General features: G+C 50.1%; 1 protein-coding gene across 1 annotated transcript in view; it reads left to right on the top strand.

Annotated features, from left to right (window-relative positions):
- FGD1 (FYVE, RhoGEF and PH domain containing 1) overlaps nucleotides 1-15,847 on the top strand; it is a 49,991-nt gene that overhangs the window by 22,271 nt on the left and 11,873 nt on the right. The window contains exons 2-8 of the mRNA XM_054471278.2: nucleotides 1,735-1,908; nucleotides 2,468-2,645; nucleotides 2,771-3,212; nucleotides 4,346-4,435; nucleotides 5,290-5,438; nucleotides 7,359-7,515; nucleotides 7,622-7,760. Of these exons, the coding sequence (XP_054327253.1) occupies nucleotides 1,735-1,908; nucleotides 2,468-2,645; nucleotides 2,771-3,212; nucleotides 4,346-4,435; nucleotides 5,290-5,438; nucleotides 7,359-7,515; nucleotides 7,622-7,760 (1,329 nt within the window). The remainder of the gene's footprint in view (nucleotides 1-1,734; nucleotides 1,909-2,467; nucleotides 2,646-2,770; nucleotides 3,213-4,345; nucleotides 4,436-5,289; nucleotides 5,439-7,358; nucleotides 7,516-7,621; nucleotides 7,761-15,847) is intronic.

Below are 15,847 nucleotides of genomic sequence, written 5' to 3'. Positions count from 1 at the left end.
TATGATTGTATGTGGTTGGGTGGTTGTATGAAGCTGTGTGTGAGATGGTAGAATTGCCATTGTGTGACTGTGTGTCTTTGTGACTGCATGACCATGTTTGCAGGTGTGTGTGATACTGTGAGGCTGTGTGATCGTATGAGGTTGTGACCGCAGGTCTTTGTGACTGTGTGTAACTAGGCTTTCAGGAGGGCAATCACCTGCAGTTGGGCGAAATGGTATAAATAACACCAAGTGTTTCTGTGACTGAGTGGGCCCATTTGTGACTAGTCATTTATGAGACTGTGTGTGATATAGGCTAACAGACCCTTTGTGGCTGTGAGTGGGAGGCCATGTGGCTGTGGCACAGCATAACTTACACCATGTGATGGTGGTACCTCCGGGAGCTCTTGACTACTGCTCACTCTCTTGTCCTCACACCTGTTTGCCTCCATCTCTCCCTGTGCAAGGGGTTTTTGTGGCTCCCTTCTGCTACAGGATGGATGTCAGCCTAGCATCCAAGGCCTTTCCCACGCCTCTCTGGCCCCACGTGACTTCTCTATCATTTGAGGCACTCCCACAGCCCCCTGCCCAGCCAGGACCACATGAGCCCCACATTCCTTTCTTTGGGGCATGCCATCCCTGGGATGGGGGGGTCCCTCACTGCCTCCCAGACCAAATCCTCTCTCCTAAGCATGACCATCATCTCCTCTAGAGCCAAACATAGAGGTGGCTTTAGGGGACATACAGTGAGGGAAGAGGGACAGTATAAAAAGGCCTCCCCTTTTTCTGAACTGGCTGCTTGATTTAAAGTTATTCCTGTGACCTGAACTCTGGATGCTGCACGTGTGTGTGTGGCAGGGATGCATGTGGGTCTGTGTAGATGTGGAAGTTGAGGAAGGTAGTACAGATTGCTGAGAAGTTGGGATTTTTTTTTTCATTTTTCTTCTTCTTTTTTTTTTTTTCTTGAGACAGCGTCTCGCTCTTTTGCCCAGGCTGGAGTGCAGTCGGGTGATCTCAGCTCCCTGCAACCTCCACCTCCCAGGCTCAAGTGATCCTCCCACCTCAGCCTCCCAAGTAGCTGGGAATACAGGTGCACACCACAATGCCCAGCTAACTTTTATATTTTTTGTAGAGACAGGGTCTCACTTTGTTGCCCAAACTCATCTCGAATTCCTGAGCTCAAGCAATCCTCCCTTCTCAGCTTCCCAAAGTGCTGGGATTACAGGCATGAGCCACTGTGCCCAGCCAGAAGTTGGGATTTCAAGAAGCAAAACTTGCTCATGAAACACAATTTCATCATTTTTAAGCACACTTAGCTGCACAAAATTGTAAACAAGAAAGTCTAGATATTCTCAGGGCCTTAACAAAAACATTGAAGAATGGTTTATACTCAGCATACCTATGTGGCTGTAGAAACAAGGGATGCAAACGCATGTATAAACTTTAGGGTGTTCACAGCCACCCCCAGCCTGGTTAAACTCCCTAGTAATACTGCCTGCTGACATACATGGAATCAGTGCACTAGTCACAAAGAATTCTTATCTATTGATGAAAACAGCCAGCCCCAGCCCTGGGTCTGGCTCTCCATCTGAGGGCTAGGATAGGGGCTTCCCAGAAAAACACTGTGGCCAGGAAAGGGGCTCAGGGAAACCCAATACCCCAGATAGCTGCTAAGACATGCCAGTCTTAACTTTAACCCCAGTCCCCTTTGGGTTAAAGTCAGTTACTTCACACCCATTTTCTCCCTTCCTGCAGGGCTGCACCAGGGAAACCGGATCCTGGTTAAAAGTTTGTCCCTTGACCCTGGCCAAAGCCTAGAGCCTCATCCAGAAGGTCCCCAGCGGCTTCGCTCAGACCCAGGCCCCCCAACCGAAACCCCTAGCCAGCGTCCTTCACCACTGAAGCGGGCACCGGGCCCGAAGCCACAGGGTAAGTGGTCCTGAAAAAGAGCAGAGAAGTGGCCCAGGGGAGGGGACAGAGGAGGGGAGAAGTTAGCCAGTGGCAGAGAAGAGACGGTTTGTTAGAAGGATAAGGAGGCACCGTGCTCCCGGGGCAGTGCTACCTACCTAGTGCACAGAGGGCTGTGGCCTGAGGCTAATGTGTGCATACTGTGATCTCACCTCAGCCCCTTTGTGTCTACCTCAGGCAAAGGTGCAGATTGGGGTTTGTGGAGGGGGTTGTGGCCTGGCCATGACAGACAGCCACCTCCAAATCCAGCTTTTTTTTTTTTTTTTTTTTTTTGAGACAGAATCTCACTCTGTCACCAGGCTGGAGTGCAGTGGCATGATCTTGGCTCACTGCAACCTCCGTCTCCTGAGTTCAAGCAATTATCCTGCCTCAGCCTCCCAAGTAGCTGGGACTACAGGCACGTGCCACCACGCCCAGCTAATTTTTGTATTTTTAGTAGAGATGGGGTTTCACCATGTTAGCCAGGCTCAAATCCAGCTCACTGATGTCTCCCTTCTCTCTTCCCCATTCGTCTCTCCAGTGCCCCCAAAGCCCAGCTACCTGCAGATGCCCCGGATGCCCCCCCCACTGGAGCCCATCCCCCCTCCACCATCACGCCCACTGCCTGCCGACCCCCGAGTGGCCAAGGGCCTAGCCCCCAGGGCAGAGGCTAGCCCCAGTTCTGCAGCAGTATCCTCACTGATTGAGAAGTTTGAAAGGTGAGTCTGGTCCCTAGGGCACCCTCTAGGGGAAAGGGGGAGCCTGGGACAGGAAGGGATAGTCAGGAGAGGCCTCTCAGTCAGGCTCATACCCTGCCTCCATGTGTGTCCACCACCCACCTCAGAGAGCCTGTGATTGTCGCCTCGGATAGGCCAGCCCCTGGCCCCAGCCCAGGTCCCCCAGAGCCAGCCATGTTGCCACAGCCAACCTCGCAGCCACCAGTGCCCCAGCTCCCCGAGGGTGAGGCCTCCCGCTGCCTGTTTCTGCTGGCTCCTGGGCCCCGGGACGGCGAGAAGGTGCCCAACCGGGACAGCGGCATTGATAGCATCAGCTCGCCATCCAACAGCGAGGAGACCTGCTTCGTCAGTGATGACGGGCCCCCCAGCCACAGCCTCTGCCCTGGGCCCCCTGCCCTGGCTAGTGTGCCTGTTGCCTTGGCCGACCCCCACCGGCCTGGCTCCCAAGAGGTTGACAGTGACCTGGAGGAGGAGGACGACGAGGAGGAGGAGGAAGAGAAGGACAGAGAAATCCCAGTGCCCCTGATGGAGAGACAGGAGTCTGTGGAGGTACTGACCTGTGTTCACTGAGAGGCAGGTCCATGTGGAGAACCTGGGAGCCGTTTATGCTTGATTCTTCCCCTAGCTCAGTATTTCTCGAAATAAGACCTTGTTTCCAAGCTCTGTGACACTGGGCAAGTCTTTTCCCTCTCCGCTTCCCTACCATAAGCCTCAGTTTCCTTATTTGTAAAACGGAAAGTCTCTTACATCCATAGAGACTTCTCAACAGCTGGAGGAGGGGCGCAAGAGCTAGAGCCCTACAGGGGCCCAAGGCTGTGCAGATGAAGGCTCTTGGCAGCAGGGACCCCTTTCTGTGCCCGGGCAGCCTAACATTTCTTCAGAAGGCACCCTCGCACTTGAGTTAGATCTCGGCCAGAATACTTGCTCTGCTAGGACCAAGCTCAAGTGTAGGGGCCAAAGCCAGGGACTGCCGGCATGGCAGGTGGTCAACACATATATCTAAGGAATAGGAAACTGGGCCAACAGGCAATGAGTTTTATACGTTCTTATACTTTTGTGCTTTTCTCACACCCCAGGTACTCAGCAAGCCCTTGCTGATAGTGTACTGAGTGGGTGAATAAATGATTAATTAACATTTATACACCATTTAATCTGTAGTCTGATGTGTTTTATTTATATTAAATTATCTAATTGTCTCCATTACCAATGGACTTCGGTCCTATTATTATTTTGTTTTGGTTTTGTTTTTGTTTCTCACCAGCCTCTACATTAAATAGATTCTATTATTATCTGTATTTATGGATGAGGCATCCTAAATACAGAGCTGTTAAAGAACTTACGCAAGCTAGTGAATGGCAGAGCTTAGGATTTGAACCCAGGAAGTCTGACTTACCATCCCACATGCTTAACCACTACACTCTGCTGAGTGAATAGAGAGAGCAGGTGAATGAGTTGTTGAGTGAGGGAGTGCACATCATCAGAATGGAGGGGTAGGCTTTATGGTAGACTGGGGACTCAGGGATGAAGCTGAAGGACTTACAGATCTAGAGATGGGGGTCAAGGTTATCTTAGGGTGGTATTAGGCTTAGAGTGGCATGGGAACCGTTTTAAGAATTCTGGGAGCTTGGGTGAGGGTTACAATAGAGGATGATGGATCAGGGGTTACTATTTCTCCTTTCCAGTTGACTGTGCAGCAAAAGGTGTTTCACATTGCCAATGAGCTCCTGCAAACTGAGAAGGCCTATGTTTCCAGGCTCCATCTCCTGGATCAGGTGAGTGGCCCCTTGGGGGTACCAGGGCCCCAGGACCTTGTAGGTGCTTTTCAAGGAGGAAGTGATAGGGCCTGAGTTCAATCCCACCATTGTGGCCAGAATTTAGAGGCGGTAAGACTCCTCTCTGACCTTGAAGTCAACTTGTCCCTGAAGCCAACTCTGATTATGCCCCAAGCTTGATCAGTGAGGGCTGATACCAACCCTCACTCCTAACGCTGGGCAGGTACACCAGCCCTGACTGTGACTCTGACGCTAGTACTGACTTGGACCCAGATCCTGAATTTATCCCTAGCTGTGAACTTCATTCTAACCCTGGCCCTATTCCAGATCCCAAATCCACTAGAATCCCTGAGAGTAGAGATTTTTATCTTTGTTCACTGCTCTATCTTACCCTGTATGACAGTGCCTCGCACACAGCAGACACTCAAAAATATTCATTAAATGAACAGATCTAATTCCAACTTTCTCTCTGACCCTGAATCTAATTCTAAGCCTGACCTTGATCCTGACTTCTAATTGTTCCAAAGCCTAACTCTTGGCAGCAGGGACTCCTTTCTGTGCCCAAGCAGCCTAACATTTCTTCAGAAGGCACCCTCGCACTTGAGTTAGATCTCAGCCAGAATACTTGCTCTGCCGGGACCAACCTCAAGTGTGGGGGCCAAAGCCAGGGACTGCTGGAATAACCTGAAATCCATCTCCCCAATATATAACCCTAACCCCATTCCCTGTCTCTTCAGTCTCAAGACCAATGCTGATCCCAAAGCTCCACAAGCCTCCCCACAACTACTGCCCTCACCCTTCACCAGTCAAGCCCCAGGCCCAGCTGGGCTGAGTGCTTCTGCCCTGCCCCACAGGTGTTCTGTGCCCGGCTGCTGGAAGAAGCTCGGAACCGCAGTTCCTTCCCGGCCGACGTTGTCCACGGCATCTTCTCTAACATCTGCTCCATCTATTGCTTCCACCAGCAGTTCCTGCTGCCTGAGCTAGAGAAGCGCATGGAGGAATGGTGAGGGGCCCTAGACCTAGACTGCCCACTCCCCTGTCCACCTGCCTGCCGAGCCCAGACCCAGAGGTGTACACAAGACTTCATTTCTGCTTGCTCTTCCTCTTAGTGACTTTTGAAAAAGGAATCAGAGCCGGGCACGGTGGCTCACGACTGTAATCCCAGCACTTTGGGAAGCTGAGGCAGGTGAATCACCTGAGGTCAGGAGTTCGAGAACAGCCTGGCCAACATGGTGAAACCTTGTCTCTACTAAAAACATTAAAAATTATCCTGGCGTGATGGCGCGCGCCTGTAGTCTCAGCTACTCGGGAGGCTGAGGCACAAGAATCACTTGAACCCGGGAGGCGGAGGTGTGGTGACCCAAAATTGCACCATTGCACTCCAGACCAGGTGATAGAGCTAGACTCTGTCTTAAAAAAAAAAGAAAAAGAAAAAGAAAAAAGAATCAGGCCCAAGCTCTGCCTTCCAGGACCTCCCAGTCTGATGTGGAACACAGACCAGAACTCAGAAAATTACAACAGAATAGCATAGCCTACAGGAGTATGAGCTTAGGAGCCAAATTGGCTGAGTTCAAATTCCAGCTGTGCCACTTGCTAGCTTTGAGCAAGTTTCTTAAGTTGCTATGCCTCAGTTTCCTCATCTATAAAATGGGGGGAAATAATAACGGCTTACCTTGTAGGGTTGTTTTAAGGATTAAATAATACATAAAAGAGCTTAGAACAGTACCAGGTATAGGCCAGGCATGGTGGCTCACGCCTGTAATCCCAGCACTCTGGGAGGCTGAGGCGGGCGGATCACCAGGTCAGGAGATCGAGACCATCCTGGCTAACACGGTGAAATCCCATCTCTACTAAAAATACAAAAAATTAGCCGGGCATGGCGGGTGCCTGTAGTCCCAGCTACTCAGGAGGCTGAAGCAGGAGAATGGTGTGAACCTGGAAGGTGGAGCTTGCAGTGAGCTGAGATCGTACCACTGCATCCAGCCTGGGCGACAGAGCAAGACTCTGTCTCAAAAAAAAAAAAAAAAAAAACAGTACCAGGTATATACAATAAGTGCTCAATGGATGTAAGCTTTTGTTATTTTTACAGTGCTATGATAGAGCAGAGAATGGGAGGCTGTGGGAATCCAGACAAATGGACCAAGCCTAGCTTGGAGATTACAGAAGGATTCTGGGAGAAGGTGATGCCTAAGCTGAGTCCTGAGGTAGAAGGGCAAGGTTTACAGGCAGCCTCTCAGGCCTTCTTCCAATCCAGCCTTTAGAGTCCACACCATTTGCCAGAATGGTCTTTCTAAACAACAGTCAGACCATGTCTCTCCCTGCTTAAAATCATGTCGACATTCCCCATACCTACAGATTCTCCACACCTACAGAGTCAAGTGTGCCCCCCTCACCAGACTGTGACCACAGAGAGCCAGCATGAAGCCTGGTTCCTGTATCTCCCCACGAGTCTGTGAACCCTGAGGGCTGGGACCAGGTCTGGTTTGCTTTGCTCCTGCACCAGACTGACCAATGAGGAGTACGACCAGGCCTGGTCTCTTTTTCTTACCTACCAGATGGTGACCCTCTCAGGGCTCAAATGGGTGTGACTCATTTCTGTGTCCCCAGCATCACCCAGCACACAATTGATAATAAGTATATGAAGTGGTCCTGGCAGTAGGGTCTCAGGGTGAGTACCTCAACCAGTACTCAGGCAGGGCAGAATTGAGGCAGGTGGCATCCCAGGCTGTGGTCTGAAGTCAAGCCGAGCCTCTTGGCCTCATTGGCCTGTAATGTAAGCAGCATTTCTGAAGGAGAAGACTAGCTGAGAAGTAGGTTTCTAGGACTGAGATGAAAGGTATCTGCCTGGGGCTGGAAACCTGTGGGGGAAGTTTCTGAGGGGCAAAGAGCAGCAGGACCACATCAGCCCGTAATTCCACCCCAGGGACCGCTACCCACGCATTGGAGACATCCTGCAGAAACTGGCCCCCTTCCTCAAGATGTATGGTGAGTATGTGAAGAACTTTGACCGGGCCGTGGAGCTGGTCAACACCTGGACAGAGCGCTCCACCCAGTTTAAAGTCATCATCCATGAGGTGCAGGTAAGTGGTCAAGCTGGAGGGAGCAGACTGGGGGAGGAGAGGTCTGCAGGGACGTGGTGGGGGATCTGCAGCCAGATCTGAGCCCCTCTGCTTCTGCCTGTCACAGAAGGAGGAAGCCTGTGGCAACCTGACATTGCAGCACCACATGCTGGAGCCTGTGCAGCGCATCCCCCGCTATGAGCTTCTTCTCAAGGACTATCTGTTAAAGCTGCCCCATGGCTCCCCAGACAGCAAGGATGCCCAAAGTGAGTGTGTGCACCCAGGCCCCTTCCTACTCCTCCACACTAATAGCTCTAGGCCAGACCTCTGAGGCAGGACCCCAAGACTTAATTGACAGGGTCGGCCTTCCATTGCCACATGATTGAGATCCCAGAGGAGGATCTCCAAACTGAAAGGCCCACATTGAGGTTCTGAAGTGAGACCCCAGGATGAGATCCTCCTTCTGAATGTTCTCTTTGGGTATTCAGGCAGGGACCTCCAAGTTGAGACCCCTGCCTGAACACCTGTAGAGAACATTCAGAAGGAGATCCCCAACCTGAACTTCCCAACTGGAACCCCAGAGTTTGAGTGGCATGCCCATTATGATCCCCTAAAGGAACTCATCCATTTCCTAGATCGAGACCCCAAGGCTGACCCCTAGACTCACCCCCAAATGAAGTTGTACCAAATGAGAAAGGAAACGAGCCTGAAACCTCAGGGACTGAGCCACCAAGCTGAGAGGCCAGACTGACCCCTCGGTCCAAGCCCACATCACAGAATCTCCACAGCTGAGCTCCCCAGAAAGAGCCCTGGCTCATCAATTTTCCATCCTCCAGATTTAGAGCTATCTTCCTTGTCCGCCAGCCACTACCCAGAATGAACCTCCCAAAAGAACCTCCGAATTGAGCACCCTAGACTGGACCCCAAATTTTCCACCTCTCAAATTTGGATCTCTAGGCTGAGATACGTCCTCCCCAGACTGAATCCTTACACATTGAACCACTAGAAAAGTCTTCTATCCCGATTCCTCCAGTATCAACCTGAACCCCACAACCCAGATAGAGCTCCCCCGGCCTACCCCACTTTTTCTTCCCCAGATTGTTATTTTCATTCATTCATTCATTCATTCACTTAACAGCTACTTACTGAGCACCTCCATGTTTTTGTGCATTGTTCTAGGTACTGGGGATATAGAGGTGAACAAAACAGACAAGGTCCTTGATCTCAGGGAGCATATATTCTAGTCAGCAATGAGACACAGTAAACAAAAATAATAAACACACAGTAGAGGCCGGGCGCAGTGGCTCACGCCTGTAATCCCAGCACTTTGGGAGGCCAGGCCAGGGGATCGCCTGAGGTCAGGAGTTTGAGACTAGCCTGACCAACATGGTGAAACACTGTCTCTACTAAAAATACAAACATTAGCTGGGCATGGTGGCGGGCATCTGTAATCCCAGCTACTTGCGAGGCTGAGGCAGAATTGCTTGAATCCAGGAGGCGGAGGTTGCAGTGAGCCGAGATTGCGTCACTACACTTCAGCCTGGGCAACAGAGCGAGACTCCATCTCAAAAAAAAAAAAAATAGCTGGGCATGGTGGTGGGTGCCTGTAATTCCAGCTACTCGGGATGCCGGGGCAGGAGAGTCACTCGAACTCGGGAGGCAGAGGTTGCATTGAGCTGTGATGAGCCACTGCACTCCAGCCTGGGTGACAGAGCGAGACTCCATCTCAAGAATAAATAAAGAAGTAAATAAATACACAGTAGAATATTAGATAGGTGCTGAGTATAATTCAGAGAATTAGAAGAGGGTGGCATGACAGTGGCTGGAGAGCCTACTTGAGATTGGGTGGCCTGTCTGACTAGAAGACAGTGAGTCAAAACCTGAATAAAAAGAAGGTAGGCACATGCCTGTTGGGGTGGAGCATGTTCCAGGCAGAGGCAACAGCAAGTATAGTGTCCAAGGCAAGGGGAGATATTAGGGGAGGTGGGGTGCTGGACAGGTTGCATATCTCTGGATCAGGAAGAAGGTAAGTGTGACCTGAACATGACAAGTGAGAGTAGAATGGTAGAAATGAGGTTGGAGAGAGGAGCAAAGACTGAAGGCCAAGATAAGGAGATGGATTTTATTCTGAGTTTGGTGGGTAGCCATGGGAAGGTTTCGATCTTGATTACTTGGGGAGCAAGAGAGAGAGCTGAGAGATCAGTTAGAAGGCTTTTGCAATAATCCACGTGAGAAAAGTTGGCTTGGATGAGGACAGTAGCAGTAGAATCGGTGAGAAATGGTTGGATTCAGGATACATTCTTTTCAGAAGCAGCACTGAGAGGACTAGGGTGGAGTGGATGTGGGGCTTGGGAGAAAGAGTCAGGAATGACTTGTAGGTTTTTGGCTAGCGGTGATGGTTCCTGAGATGATCTTAGGAGTCTGACTTTGGACATGTTCAAAGTGAGCTGCTAGTCAGGCAGTTAGATGGATCTAGAATTCCAGGGAGAGATTTGGATGTCATTGGCACATAGATAGTATTCCAAAGCCATAGGGCTGGCTAAGATCACCGAAGGGAGTGAGTATAAAAGGAGGAGAAAGGAGGCCAAGGACAAAGCTCAGGGAAGTGGAATCAGCAAAAGAGACTTAGAAGGAGCAGCCCTAGGCTGGGCGCGGTGGCTCACACCTGTAATCCCAGCACTTTTGGAGGCCGAGGAAGGTGGATCACAAAGTCAAGAGTTTGAGACCAGCCTGGCCAACATGGTGAAACCCTGTCTCTACTGAAAATACAAAAATTAGCCAGGTATGGTGGTGCACGCCTGTAATTCCAGCTAGTCAGGAGGCTGAGGCAGTAGAACCACTTGAACCCGGGAGGCAGAAGTTGCAGTGAGCCGAGGTGGCGCCACTGCACTCCAGCCTGGGTGACAGAGCAAGACCCCATCTCAAAAAAAAAAAAAAAAAAAAAAAGAAGGAGCAGCCCTAAAGGTAGGAAGAAAACCAAGAAAGTATGGGGTCCTAAAAAGCCATAAAAATGGGGGTTGAGGCCGGGCGTGGTGGCTCATGCCTGTAATCCTAGCAATTTGGGAGGCTGAGGCGGGCAGATCACCTGAGGTCTGGAGTTTGAGACCAGCCTGGCCAAGATGATGAAACCCCATCTCTACTAAAAATACAAAAATTAGCCAGGCGTGGTGGCCGTGCCTGTAATCCCAGCTACCCTGGAGGCTGAGGCAGGAGAATGGCTGGAACCTGGGAGGCAGAGGCTGCAGTGAGCCAAGATCGTGCCACTGCACTCCAACCTGAGCCACAGAGTGAGACTCTGTCTCAAAAAAAAAAGAAGGGGAAGTGGACAGCTGTGTCCACTGCTGTGTCCGCTTCCCAAACTGAGCCTTCTCCACCCCGCCAGATGGGGCACTTTGCTACCAAGCCTGGACCCCTAGAAAGAACTAGGCCTCTAGAAAGTTTAATATCTAAGCTCTACAAGCAGACATCTGCAGCATAAGTAAGTACCTCATTCCTCCTGCTGAAAAAGAGCCCTCACTGAGGTGCCAGCCTAAACTTCTAGAAAGGGCCTTCCAGACTGATTATCTGGGATGGGCCCCATGGACTGACATCTCCAAACTGAACCTTCATACTAAGCCCATTCTGAGGTCCCAGTTATAGATCCCAACACTGGTTTCTCAAACTAAGATCCCCAGACTGGGCCTCTTCCCACCTGGAATACTCTTCCCACACTGAGCCCTGAGAGTGGGTTCCCAGTGACAGCCTTCAGCCTGAGGTCCCCAAAAGAGCTTCCCAGTCTGATCTCCTTGGCCACCATTCTATAGACAAGTATTGCCAAACTGAGCAACCTAGATTAATTCTCCTATTTCATATCCCTCAGACTGAAACTTTCAGCCTGAACTTAAAAGACTGACTCTCCAGGTCCATCCTACAGACTGAAGCCCCACTGAGCCCCCAGACTGGATTCCCTGAGTTCCCCAGAGGGAACCCTGAAATTCAGCAGCCCAGACTGAGCTCCAGAGATTCCAGACTGTGTTCTCCCCAGCCCAAGTCCCCTAGACTGATGACCCCTATTTTTCTTTTTTCTTTTTCTTTTCTTTTTTTTTTTTTTTTGAGACAGAGTCTTGCTCCGTCACCCAGGCTGGAGTGCAGTGGCGCGATCTCCGCTCACTGCAACCTCCGCCTCCCTGGTTCTAGCGATTCTGCAGCCTCGGCCTCCCGAGTAGCTGGGATTACAGGCACCCACCACCGTGCCCGGCTAATTTTTGTGTTTTTAGTAGAGACGGGGTTTCACCATCTTGGCCAAGCTGGTCTCAAACTCCTGACCTCGTGATCCACCTGCCTCAGCCTCCAAAAGTGCTGGGATTACAGGCATGAGGCACTGTGCCCGGCCAACGACCCCTATTTTTCATTTACCAGATGGAGAGTCCCATGATGAGCTCCAGGACTAATGCCCTAGATTATTAGACTGTCCCCCAAATTAAGCCACACAGGTTAAGTGCCTAGTCCCATGTCTACATTGAGCTCCCAGGACTCAGTTCTGCAATTTTATTTTCACACTGGATCCCCAGCATAACATCGCCAGGTGAAAATTATCCAAATAAGCTCCCTGCACTAGACCCAAAGTGAGCCACCAATGAAAGCAACCTAGGGTGGGCTCCAGATAGAGTCCATTTTCTCAACTGTATATCCTTGGGCAAGCTGCTCAGCCTCTCAGCCTAAGTTTTCTCACATGTAGAATGGGGATGATAATGATACCTACCTCATATGGTTGTTTTGAGAAGTAATGAGATAATCTGGGTAAAGCTCCTAGCACAATGCCTGGCACATGGTAAAGGCTCAATAAATGTTAGCTGCTTTTATTACTAAATGCACTGGCTAATGCCCATCCCTCTAAAATTGGCCCTCGGTTGAGTTTAAGAAATTTATTTATTTTTTATTTATTTTTATTTTTATTTATTTATTTATTTTTTTAAATTTTTTTGAGACAGAGTCTCACTCTGTCGCCCAGGCTGGAGTGCAGTGGCGCGATCTCGGCTCACTGCAACCTCCGCCTCCCAAGTTCAAGCGATTCTTCTGCTTCAGCCTCCTAAGTAGCTGGGATTACAGGCGCCCACCACCACACCTAGCTAAATTTTGTATTTTGGGTAGAGACAATGTTTCACCGTGTTGGCCAGGATGGTCTCAATCTCTTGACCTCGTGATCCACCCGCCTCGGCCTCCCAAAGTGCTGGGATTACAGGTTTGCGCCACCGCACCCAGCCTATTTTTATTTTTTTTGAGACTGAGTCTCACTCTTTCACCAGGCTAGAGTGCAGTGGCACAATCTTGGCTCACTGCTATCTCCACCTCCTGGGTTCAAGTGATTCCCCTGCCTCAGTCTCCCAAGTAGCTGGGACCACAGGCACGCACCACCACGCCTGGCTAAGTTTTCTATTTTAGTAGAGATGGGGTTCCACCGTGTTGGCCAGCATGGTCTCGATCTCCTGACCTCATGATCTGCCCACCTTGGCCTCTCAAAGTGCTGGGATTACAGGCATGAGCCACCGCGCCTGGCCTTTTATCTTTTTTATTATTTTTATTTATTTTTATTTATTTATTTTTGTTGTTTTTTTTTTTTTTTTTTTTTTTTTTTTTAGTAGAGACGAGGTTTCACCATGTTAGCCAGGATGGTCTCAATCTCTTGACTTTTTGATCCACCCACCTCGGCCTCCCAAAGTGCTGGGATTACAGGCGTGAGCCACCGCGCCTGGCCTATTTTTTTTTTTTTTAAGTGAAAGCAAGTTTATTAAGAAAGTAAAGAAATAAAGAATGGCTACTCCATAGGCAGAGCAGCCTGAGTTGAAGAAATTGAGCTTCCTGTTTTGTATCAATCCCAACCCTATCTGAGGCCCCGGGAAGAACCTCACAGCTAGAGCTTGGCCAACTGAGCTTCCTTAATGGAGCCTCCCAGATTGAGCTCCCCACATCAAGTCCAAAGATGAAACTTTGTCCCCAGAAACAACTTCCCGGTCTGGTTTTCTGAGCTGTTCAGAATGAGAATCTCTGAATGAGAGCCCGCCTGAGATATGCACGCTAAGATCCTCAGCCCAAGATTGTAAGCTGAGCTCCCAATTTTTTACCCCTCAGACTAAATTCCCCAGGCTGAGCCTCACTGAATCATATGTCTGGTTCCCCAGACTGACTTGCCCACTTTCTACTTTCCAGACTGCACTCTGGAGCCTGGACCCTAGACCAATCTCCCCATACCGGGCCATCTGGAACTCCTGGCCTCAGTTGCCTACACTGGGCCCAAGACTAAACTCCAAACCAAGATCCTAGACTGCCAAGCCCAGACCAGGCCCCACTAAAGCTTCCAAACCAAGCCCCTACATCAGGCCCGCCAGATTACACTCCCTAGCCTGAACCCCTAAGTGAAATTCTAGACTGAAATCCCCACACTGAGCCCCCAGTTAGGGACTGTACACCCTGGATCCTTGGAAATGCCAGTCTGTACTCCACATGAGACATCTCCAGACAGAGCTCGTTGTAACAAAGCCTCCAGTCAGAGCCCATCAGCCTACACAGGCCTGAGCTTGTGTGCCCACAGCTTGCCAGAGTCTTCTTCCTATCTCCTTCCCTGGGTGCCCCCTACCTCTACTACTCAGTCTGCCCCCTGCCTTGGGGTGGGGGAGATGTAGGATGTGTAGGAGAAAAGGCAGCTGGGAGATCGTTCCCAGCTCTGATGCCAACTCTGCCACCCAGGTAGGCAACCTAGGGTGGCCACCTTCTCCCTGAGTCTTGGTTTCCTCATTGGATAAATGGGGCACAATCATCTATGTTACAGGGTTGTTGTGAGGGTTGAAGGAGCTAATTTATCCAAAGCATCTGCCTGGAGAGGGCAGTGGGACCTTGGCCCTGTCCTAGGGAGCTCGTAGTCTACTGAGGAATATGGATGCAGATGTATAAATACATGATAAGCACTGTGACTAGTGGGACAGAAGGGAGCAAAGGAGAATGTGAGAACCCAGACAGGGTCCTAACCCAGCCCGGGAACTCAGGGCAGGCTCACTGGAGGAGGTGAGCTGGATCCAGAAGACAGAATGACAGTTGGCCAGATGAAGTAAGACGGGACATGTTTAGGGAGGTGTAGGAAGCTGGAGTGGTCAGCAGAAGCCACATCACCAAGGGCTTTGAGTCTTTTTTTTTGAGACGTAGTCTCGCTCTGTCACCCAGGCTGGAGTGCAGTGGCGCGATCTCAGCTCACTGCAACCTCCACCTCCAGGGTTCAGTGGTTCTCCTGCCTCAGCCTCCCGAGTAGCTGGGATTACAGGCACGTGCCACCATGCCTGGCGAATTTTTATAAATTTAGTAGAGATGGGGTTTTGCCATGTTGGCCAGGCTGGTCTTGAAGTCAGGTGATCTGCCCCCCTCGGCCTCCTAAAGTATTGGGATTACAGGCATGAGCCACCACGCCCAGCCTCATCAAGGGCTTTGAATGTCAGGCTAAAGGGCTAGGTCTTTACCCTGCAGGCACAGGGGAGCCACTGACAGATTTGAGCAGAGGAGTGACAGTAAACTGTGTGAGAAAGCTCCTTCTGGCAGCCAGGATGGAAGAAGGGTTGGAGATTGGAGCCCGGCCCCTGAAAGGCATGTGGATGCCTGAGCTGGGACAGGGGCCATAGATCTCTGTGAGCACCAAAACTTGGTCATGAAGAGAGAGCCTCTTAGGAAAACACGACTTGGTTGGCCAGCCATATGGACCTCCTTCAGAAGCACCTCTGCTCCTCCAGCACAGGCTGATCTGAGTGGGGAGATCCAGCACATACAGAATGGGGTAAACGAAGACTGTGGCCAGGCCTTAAGCATGGGTGGGATTTATTAGTGTGTGGAGATGTACAGGGACTCATTTCAGCTTTTTCTTTTTTTTCTGATGATACCTGGTCACTATAGGAAATATGGAAATTACAGAAAAAGATGAAGTAGGAAAAAAATCACCTGTGATCTGAGCCCCCAGAGAATAAGCACAATGAACATTGTGACATAAATTCTTCCTGGTGTTTTTTAGACATGTATAATTGTAAAAGTGAGATCATTCTATATAAACATGTTTGTATCCTTTTCTTAAAATACCCTGAGCATTTCCCAGATTATTAAAAGCCCTACATGAGGATCATTTGTAAAGGTTGTTTAATGTTCCATTATATGAAGACACCATAATGTATTTAACTGAACCCCTACAGTTGGCCATTTTTTTTGGCAGGGAAGAGGTACAGGTGAAGGTGTGCTCCCCTACAGATGGACATTTTTGTTTCCCACTTGGAATTGTTGTAAATACCAATATGACAAAAGTGTGTTTGTGTATAGAATGTGTATTTTCCTAGCATAGATACCC

The sequence above is a fragment of the Pongo pygmaeus genome, chromosome X (genome assembly GCF_028885625.2).
Source record: "Pongo pygmaeus isolate AG05252 chromosome X, NHGRI_mPonPyg2-v2.0_pri, whole genome shotgun sequence".
Taxonomy (NCBI): Eukaryota; Metazoa; Chordata; class Mammalia; order Primates; family Hominidae; genus Pongo; species Pongo pygmaeus.
This window is presented reverse-complemented; position numbering and strand designations above follow the sequence as displayed.